The sequence below is a fragment of the Berghia stephanieae genome, chromosome 6 (genome assembly GCF_034508935.2).
Source record: "Berghia stephanieae isolate SIO BIC M18660-M18661 chromosome 6, UCSD_Bste_1.3, whole genome shotgun sequence".
Classification (NCBI taxonomy): Eukaryota; Metazoa; Mollusca; class Gastropoda; order Nudibranchia; family Aeolidiidae; genus Berghia; species Berghia stephanieae.
Window position 1 is genome coordinate 47,309,796 of NC_088365.1, and position 10,000 is coordinate 47,319,795.

At 34.7% G+C, this 10,000-nt stretch overlaps 1 protein-coding gene across 1 annotated transcript in view; it reads right to left on the reverse strand.

Annotated features, from left to right (window-relative positions):
• Positions 1 to 6,735: 6,735 nt before the first annotated feature.
• The window catches only part of LOC144975874 (uncharacterized), a 3,430-nt gene continuing 165 nt past the window's right edge, over positions 6,736 to 10,000 (reverse strand). The window contains exons 1-2 of the mRNA XM_078920058.1: positions 9,957 to 10,000; positions 6,736 to 7,455 (exon numbers count right to left, since the gene is read on the reverse strand). The exon at positions 9,957 to 10,000 is cut by the window's right edge and continues 165 nt beyond it. Coding sequence (XP_078776184.1) covers positions 6,736 to 7,455; positions 9,957 to 10,000 — 764 coding nt within the window. The remainder of the gene's footprint in view (positions 7,456 to 9,956) is intronic.

Consider the following 10,000-nt stretch of genomic DNA (forward strand, 5'->3'; position numbering starts at 1 on the left):
AGGTATCGATGGTTGTGGTGAAAAATGAAGGTGAGTGGGGTTGGTGATAAACGCTGACAATAATAATAAAATCAAGATAAGAAACGGAATCTTGACAAGTTTCGTCGATAAGAAAGTATATCTGTACGTTGTAAATAAATACAACACCATACTATGTAAGTTGTTACAGGGTTTCTTAGAATCATAATGAGAACACGACATGGCTTGTGTACCAGTTTATCTAAGTGTCGAATATATATATATATATATATATATATATATATATATATATATATATGTATATATATATATATATATATATATATATATATATATATATATATTTTTTTTTTTTTATATATATATATATACATATATTATATATATTTTTATTTATTTTTTTATTTTTTTTATTATTATTCTATTTTTTATTTATTTTTTAAAAACATATTCTACTACAACATTGTTTCGTCCAGAATAACTGGACTCATCAGGGAGGTTGATTTGAGGTGTCTGGAACTCTGGACGAAGCCATGTTGTAGGAGAATATGTAAAAAAGGAGGTTAGAACAAATAATTAATAATTGGTTCCAAGAATTTGTCGTACACTCTACGTGGTTCCAGCTAACTCCCCTCAATCATTTATATATATATATATATATATATATATATATATATATATATATATATATATATATATGTGTGTGTGTGTGTGTGTGTGTCTGTGTGTGTGTGTATAACACTATATCATGTAACTTGCTGCTTGAACATCGAATAAATCAATAATCAAAGGGAATAGATGCTTCAATTCAATTTAAGAGTACACCCTAAGTGGACGTTTCGGGTTTTCCCCTTTGTCAAAAAATACGATGAAGGAGACACGTGTTTTGTTGACAAAGGGTAAACCCGAAACGAACGCACCATAATATGTCTTCGTAAATTAAATTAAAGCCTTTATTTCCATTTATCATTGTTATATTGTTATTTATTATTTACACAATAACGAAACGCTTACTTTTTGTCTATGATTATCCTGGAATATTTTCTGGCAGTCTAAATAATACATAATATAATATTTTCTGGCAGTCTATTATAATACATATAAAATATTCTGCATATGTCGACAGTGATTCATAACCAATCTTCAACAAACAGCCGCATGAAGACAAAAAAAAAAAAACAACAACAAAAAAAAACACATTATGTAAGGTGTTCCAATATATATATATATATATATATATATATATATATATATATATATATATATATATATATATATATATATATTACTATGTGTATATATTTCTATTTCTGTCTATTTATCTATCTATCTATCTATCTATCTATCTATCTATCTATCTATCTATCTATCTATATATATATATATATATATATATATATATATATATACATACACACACATACACATATATATATATTTTTTGTTTGTTTGTTTGTTGCCTTAGGTCTCTTCCAACACAATTGAGGTTATATGAGAGACCGCTGAAACAAAAAAAAACAAGCAATCTAACAAAAATAGTACAAATGTAAATCAAAATCATAACCTAAAGATATCATAAGCTAAATTATAAATAACCAAGAACAAACAGGCAGAAGATTTACAGAAAAAAAATATCCCCTGTCAAAAATACAATAACAAACCAAAGAAGCAGGATAGGCAAGTAAAGAGAAGAAGAAACGACATCACTATCGGATCGTACACTCATGCGAACATCATAGGTATATGATTCAAGGGTGATGCTCCCATCCAACCACCCGCACATATATATATATATATATATATATATATATATATATATATATATATATATATATATATATATATATTATATATATATATTAACCGCTGTGTATTAAACAGAACTGCACTCGCAAATTTGAAAATTAATTTGACAAATAATAATAGTAGAAGTCCTTGAGTAGTCCTTCAGTCCTTCAGAGCCATAAGGCTCACGGAGCCAGAGTTTTCCCCGATTTCTATAGTGTGAAACGGACAAAATGAATTGCTTATTATTAATACTTTTTAGTGTGGATAGGACGCTTGTTTATCGCAAAGTACTTTCGCCCATATCTAAAAGATCCAGCTACCCAATCACTTCTGGGTGGACAAGGGGCAGGGGGGCAGAAAAAATACAGACTTCAACAGGAATCGATATGAGTGAAGCGAGCACTCTATCAACTGAGCTATCGGTAGCCCCCAAACAATTAGAACAGACAATAAATATTTTGATGAATACATAATATTATGTTACCGATAGCTCAGTCGATAGAGCACTCACTTCACACGCAAAGGGACCTTGATCGATCACGAGGGCAGTCGAGATTTTTTTTCCCGATCCCCACGTCAACGTCCACCCAGCAGTGATTGGGTAGCTGGGTCTGTTAGGTCTGGCGGAAAGTACTTTGCGATAGCCAATCGTCATATCCAAAAAATAAATAAATAATAATGAGCAATTGCTAGTGTCCGTTTCACGCTATCGAAATCGGGACAAACTCTGCATCCGTGGGCCATCTATAAATACCCAACAGAGCAACGCACACGGCGAGACGCAAACCTTTGACTTATAAGTCACAAGTCGAATATCAAACCACTAGACCACCAGCACGGTTCATTCTCGACAACATCTGGATAACATTATAACATATCGCCTCTGCTCTCCTTACCATCTTTTTTTATTAAGGTGTCTCTCTCATATCAGACAAAACAAATATGATACCGTTCAATATAACACACATTTCATCGACTCAATATGTCAGATGACCCTGTCCTGTCCTCACCAACTCAACTCAGCTTCCTACCTCCCCCCGCCAACACACACACACACACACACACACACACACACACTCACAGACAAACATGCATGTGAGATTTTGTAACAATGCTTAGCAGGTGTAAATAGAGAACAATAGAGAGTCGATCGAAACCAACAAAATAATGCAATCTGGTCTTTGGAAAATGTTTTTTTAAAAAACAGAAAAAAAATTTCCCAATTTTCTTGCGCAACCACTCTACGCTTGCCGATTTTACTGTGATGAAACACATTTTTAGACTTTGGCTATAAAACTTCTACATCACATATCGATCGATAAGGGTCTATTCCAAGGGAAGACTGGAATAACCCAGGCGTCAGCCGCAATGCAGCGCCGCAAATTGAGCTACGGCGAGGTGACCTTGCTCAAGGCCGCATAATGCAGCGGCGGGTGATCGAACTCGGTACCTTTCGGGTACGAAGCAAAGACCGTACCGCTGAGCCACGCTGTCCCCTTCTTATATTAACATGTGTGTCTGTCGCTCTAAAGAGATTTATTTCAAGTTAATGAAGAAAGAACGCATGCACAATTGAAAATTATAAAATGCCTCATTAAGATAACTAGCAAACTATTTATATTATTATTATTATTATTATTATATTATTATTATTATTATTATTATTATTATTATTATTATTATTATTGGTTACTATTACTATTATTATTATTATTATTATTATTATTATTATTATTATTATTATTTTTATTATTATTATTATTATTATTATTATGGTTATTATTATTATTATTATTATTATTATTATTATTATTATTATTATTATTATTATTATTATTATTATTATTATTATTATTATTATTATTATAACTAGCTAGTTAAAGAACTGAACAAGTGTGTATGTACCAGACAAAACAAGAAATAAAAATACAAGAAAAAAAAAACCATCCCAAAAAATCAGTTGACATCGACTGGGGGTCGAACCTCAGACATTCTGATTACCGGTCAGACGTGCTACCATTGCACTGAGAGAGAGAGAGAGAGAGAGAGAGAGAGAGAGAGAGAGAGAGAGAGAGAGAGAGAGAGAGAGAGAGAGAGAGAGAGAGGGAGAGAGAAACACCTGCAAATTAGATGCAAATGGTATTGTAAACAACCGAATCACAGAAGCTCACGTTTCAATTTCAAGCCATAATAAATGTCGCCATTAGGATCTAATCAAATTGTTATTTACGCAACATTTAACTAGTTATCTGCCGTCCTCTGGAAAATCGCGTATTCAAAATTTGGCCAGAAAACTCGTCCTTCAAATAATCATCGTGCGGCTATGTGGTCTTGTGGTGCGACACTCGCTTTCGGATCGGACGGTCCTGGGTTCGAGCCTCGCTCGGCGCATAGATGAGTCCTTGGAAAAGGCTTTTTACTCACATTCTGTTATATCGCCTAATTGGCGTCATGTCTCGTTCTACATTTTACATGTTGCTGTTGGTCAGGGACCTGTTGTAAAGCGCTTTGAAAACGGCCACAGGGCTTGTAAGTCGAGTTCTTTAGAGATATCATCACCCCCCCCCCCTCCCCTAAACCCATTTATGCAAAGATATGTGACCCATCCTGTCCATCTGGTGACATGTCGGAATGAGCTAAAATAAGTCAATTGACAATAACCAGTTAACTGTCGTACTCTGGAAAATCATGTGTTAAAAAATTTGGCCAGGAAACTCGTCCTTCAAATATCGAACGCTTTAAATGACCCTCATCTTGGCAAAAACTTTCAAACTTGGGCATCGTAAAGTCTTCCATAATAAGTCCAAGATTTAAAAAAATTTACCAAGTTAAGGGCGATTTAAATCGATATTTATTTGAAGGACGAGTTTTCTGGCCAAATTATAAAATCCGTGTCTTTCCAGAGTAAGGCAGAAAACTGGACAAATAACAAAGGTCACAACCGGGAGATTTCAGCTTTATTTAAAAGTTAAATAAAACTCATCCCTCTTTGGCCCTACAAAATATCAACTGAACATTTTCTACAAAAAGCTGATATGGCCCCCATTTCTGAAACAGTCAACTCAAAAAGATGGAGATGGATTGGCCATGTTTGTTGAATGAAGGAGGAAGCAATCATGAAAACAGCGCTCAGATGGACACCGCAGGGTAATCGCAATAGAGGAAGACCACTGGAAACTGCTCCACTCACTTTTGTGAATTAGAAACTTGGAGAAGATTGGTGGAAAGAGAGATGACACTTTTCATTTGGACCTGCGGTGAGGACCGGAAGCTGGCAGAAGACAGAAGTCACTGGCGCTCCTTACTGTCGACCTATTGTGTTTATGAAACACCAAAGAGGAGTAAGTAAGTAAATAAATAAGAATATTGAGCTTTTATATAGCGCAATATCTACTAAACGTGCTCAAAGCGCTTTACAAGGGGTCCCTAGCCAACAGCAACATTTAACATGTAGGATGGGATGACGCCTGTTAGGCGATATTATAATATTTTTCGGACAAAGACAACGCTGTTAACGAGCTGGTCCTCTTTTACACCTGAGTACGGTGAGAGAAAGTAAGTAAATAGCCATTTTCAAGGACTCAACTACGCGCCGAGCGAACCCAGGACCTTCCAATCCGAAAGCGAGTGTCATACCACAAGACCACATAGCCGCACTGCAGCTAATTGCAGGAGTTTATCTAAATTCTATTCTAATATTTTAATCTACATAAATACTACTACTACTACTACTACTACTACTACTACTACTACTACTACTACTACTACTACTACTACTACTACTACTACTATTGCTACTACACCAACTACTACTACTTCATTTTCTTCTTCCCTGGAGCACATCCGATGTTTTTATCGCAGCTTGTACCTTTTGGATGTGGTTCAAACTTGTAGCCTTTAAGTGTATTGCCGACATTTATTTATATAACATTTTCTACTTTCTCAGGCGATTTTGAATATTATCATTTTTCACAAAAATAAAGGGATGCAGGAAAATAATAGAGAAAGATGAAAAAAAATTAGAGAAGATGAGATGCAGACAAAATACAAATTCACAGGTGCCCTTCAACAGGTGATTCAGTCGCACAGGTGGTTCGCGGGTACAAATCAGCATTACAAAAGTATTTTTATATTCATCAAACGTTAAAAGAATGCATAACAAATCAAACAACTCATCAAATTATATTTGAAGAGTGATTTTCCAAAATCCCTAACTCCGTTTTTTTCCCATTTTGAGATACTGAGGATTATCACGTTTCCTTCACATTTGTCTCACTGTAATATGTTTTGTTTTATATCACTGTAAAGCGCTTAGAGCCTGTGACAACGGGGTAAAGCGCTATATAAATGCCATTTATTATTATTATTATTATTATTATTTCCCCTGCCATTTCTCATTCGGTCTGTTATTTCATCATATTCAAACTTCAACTTCACACAAATCTAAGGGAATTCTTGTGTCAATTGATGCTTAAAATAACATTTAATTTATGTATCAATTTTTCATGGATGGGAAATCTCAAAATGTAGAAAAATCGACTTCACGAATTTTGGAAAACCAGCCTTCGTTTTATTTCAGTTAGCAATGTAAGGAAGGAAACAAAAGTTTTAATACCTGGTAGTTAACCAGTTAACTACCGTACTCTGAAAAAATAACCCATATTTAAAAATTTGGCCAGAAAACTCGTCCTTCAAATATCGATCGATTTAAATGACGTCTCATCTTGTCAAAAACTCTCAAACCTGGGAACTAGCGAAGTCTTCTATCAAGTACCAGATTTGAAAGCTTTTCACAGGATGACGGTCATTTATTTCGATATTTGAAGGACGAGTTTTCTGGCCAAATCTTTAAATACTGTCTTTCCAGAGTACAGCAGTTTACTGGTTTCATTAGTGGAGTTTAAGTACTCGGTGCTTAAAATAGGAAATAATAAAAAAACCAAAGGTAGTGGTGTTAAAACATTTACATTAAACAAGACCAACCTGTTGTAAAAATGAAGTTACAGCTGTCAGCATTTTAAGGCGCTGTTTGTTCTCGTTGGGGGTTGAAGTAGATCTTGATAATTTTTGTTGAGTTTTATGGAAGTGCCTTGACCAAGGAGGCCCGTTGATAGGGTTGTTATTGTTGTTGTTGTTGTTGTTGTTGTTGTTGTTGTTGTTGGTTTTGCTGCTTCTAATCCCGTTGGTGTTGTGGTTTTGTCTTGGTGTTGTGGAGGATTGGTGTCGAGGTTGATTTCCTATAACGCTCATTGTCGTCAACGTTCTGGATAAACTGTTGTTTCTTGTTTTGATATTGAATTTGTTATTGGTGTTATAGACCTTCTGGTGTGTGCTTTTGTTTTTATTGCTGTTGTTGTTGTAGGTGTTAATGTCGTTGCTATTATAATTATTATTGTTGATGTTGTTATTAATATTATTATTGTCATTTTCGCTCGTAATGATGAAGTCATTCATATTACTGTAAGCATTGTTGTTAGCATTTCTTATGTTTTCAGTTTTGTTATTTTTGCCATATCTCATGTTACTGGTGTTTCTGTGAGGACTGCTCTCTGTATCGTTGAAAGTCGAACTGTTATCCAGAGACAAATGCTTCGCATTGTAGGAGTCCTCTGAGAACTCATTGTGGTGTTTGATGTCACGAATAACTCCCAGGTATTCAGAACTAGCCCCTGCCTTCTTCTCCACCTCCTGGTCAAAGAAAGAAGGTATTGTGTTAATATATGTGACAATGTAACTGCTGCTATTGCTACTACTACTACTACTACTACTACTACTACTACTACTACTACTACTACTGCTACTACAACTACTACTACAACTACTACTGCTACTACAACTACTACTACAACTACTACTACTCCTACTACTACTACTACTACTACTACTACTACTACTACTACTACTACTACTACTACTACTACTACTACTACTACTACTACTACTACTACTACTAGTAGTAGTAGTAGTAGTACGACTACTATTACCACTATTAAATGTGATCCATGAACAAAGAAAATAGATTAAATCATCAGCTTAACTTAATGGGAGGTCCCGATAACTCAGTTGGTAGAGCACACACTTTACACACAAAGGAACCGAGATCGATCCCTGTTGAAGTCAAGATTTGACTATGACTCTCCCTGTCCAGATGGCTGAGTGTGTCATCTGACGAAAAGAACTTTTCGATAGAGAAGAGTCCTGTCCAAAGGGCAGCAATCAATCGCTATTGTGCGTATAGACTCTAGCTCCATTGGTCTGATGCTCTGAAGGACTACATTAAAAAAAAAAATCAGCTTTAATTAACACTGGCTAAACTCAGGAATATTCTGCTCATAATAACGTTTATTAAGTTGAAATTTACCTTCATATAGAATAAAAATATAATAAAATCTTTAAAAAATCATGATATAATTTGACATATGATTTTTTTGACATATGATGTTTTATGATTTATTGTAATATAAAACTCATTGAATTTACATTCTTTGGAGATAACAAAATAAACTGAAAGGTAATGAACCGTTGTGATCATCTCATTGCTTGAAAACTCGGCTAGAAAGGAACGAAGGAATTGAAGGCTGGTTTTCCAAAACTCGTTAAGTCAATTTTTCTACTTTTTGAGGTGTCCCATCCATGAGATGGATATATTGGCACGTAAATTTTATTTTAAGCATCAATTGACATAAGAATTTCCTTACATTTGTGTGAACTTGAAGTTTAAATATGATAAAATAACAGACCGAATGAGAAATTTTAGGGAAATAATCCTCACTATCTCAAAATGGAGAAAAAAAAAACGTTAGGGAGTTTGGAAAACCACTCTTCAATTTGACATATTCTCATTTGATGATTTATTGTAATATAAAGCTCATTGAATTTTACATTCCTTGGAGATAGTAAATTAAACGAAAATGTAATTAAGCGTTGTAATTATCTCGTTGCTTTAAAACGCGGCTATGAAGAAACGAAGGAATTGTTCTAATAAATTTGATCTTAAAACTTGAGCTTTTATATAGCGCAATATCCACTAAACGTCCTCAAAGAGCTTTACAAGGGGTCCCTGAACAACAGCAACACTTAACATGAAGGACGTTAAATGGAGCCTGTTAGCCGATATTACATTTTTTTTCAGACAGAGACAACGCTGTTAACGGCCAGGTACTCATTTTACACCCGTATACGATGAGAGAATATGAGTGAAGAGCCTTTTCCAATGACTCAACTATGCGCCGAGCGAGGCTCGAATCTGGAACCTTCCGATCTGAAAACGAGTGTCATACAACAAGACCACATAGGCGCATGATCCATCGCCTCTACACAGTGTTATGTCGAGTTGATCTAGAATCTAAAACCAGTATATTTTTGGACATAAATAACAACGTGAAATTGAATGTAAACTTCAATTTAATATACGAAAACAGATAAAATTGACCTTCCGGGTTTCCCCCTTATCAACAAAACAGGATACATGAGACACTACAGACGAATGAGATAATATTTTGTTGATAAAGGGGAAACCCGAAACGTCCATTTTATCTGTTCTCGTATATTAAACTGAAGCTTACATTCAATTTCACATTGTTATTTATTTCTTCAAGCTCCGAGCAGCACCATTTACACTTTTTTGGACATATCAAGAGCCATGACACCCTTGAAACAATGTTTCTAGATGGTATTGTGGAGGGTAAAAGAGGGAGAGGGAGGCCGAGAAGAAGATGGTCACAAGACATCAGCAAATGGATGAATAAACCAGTGACTGATTGTGGAAGGTTGGCGTAGGACAGAAGCTTGTTTCGGTTGTGGAGGCCACGAACAGGAGGGATAACCCATGATGATGATGATGATGATGATGATGATGATGATGATGATGATGATGATGATGATGTGAGGATAATGATGAAAAGAAAGAAACTAAAAAAAATTAAAAACCAAAGTAATATAGAAAAGAAAACAAAATAAACAAAACAAACAAACAAAAAAACAAAAAAGAAAAACAGCCCTCCCCCCCCAAAAAAAAAAAAAAAAAAAACAAAAAAAAAACAAAAAACAAAAAAAAATAACATAAAAAAAAACCAAAAAAAAACCCCAAAAAACAACAAACAACAAAAAAACCCAATTCAAACGAAAAAAAAAAGTTTTTAAAAACACCCCCAAAACAAAAACATAACCAAACGTCAAGGTCAACTTACCACTAAAGATCCAAGACTGCTGCCGTCTTTCAACCAGGGCAGCC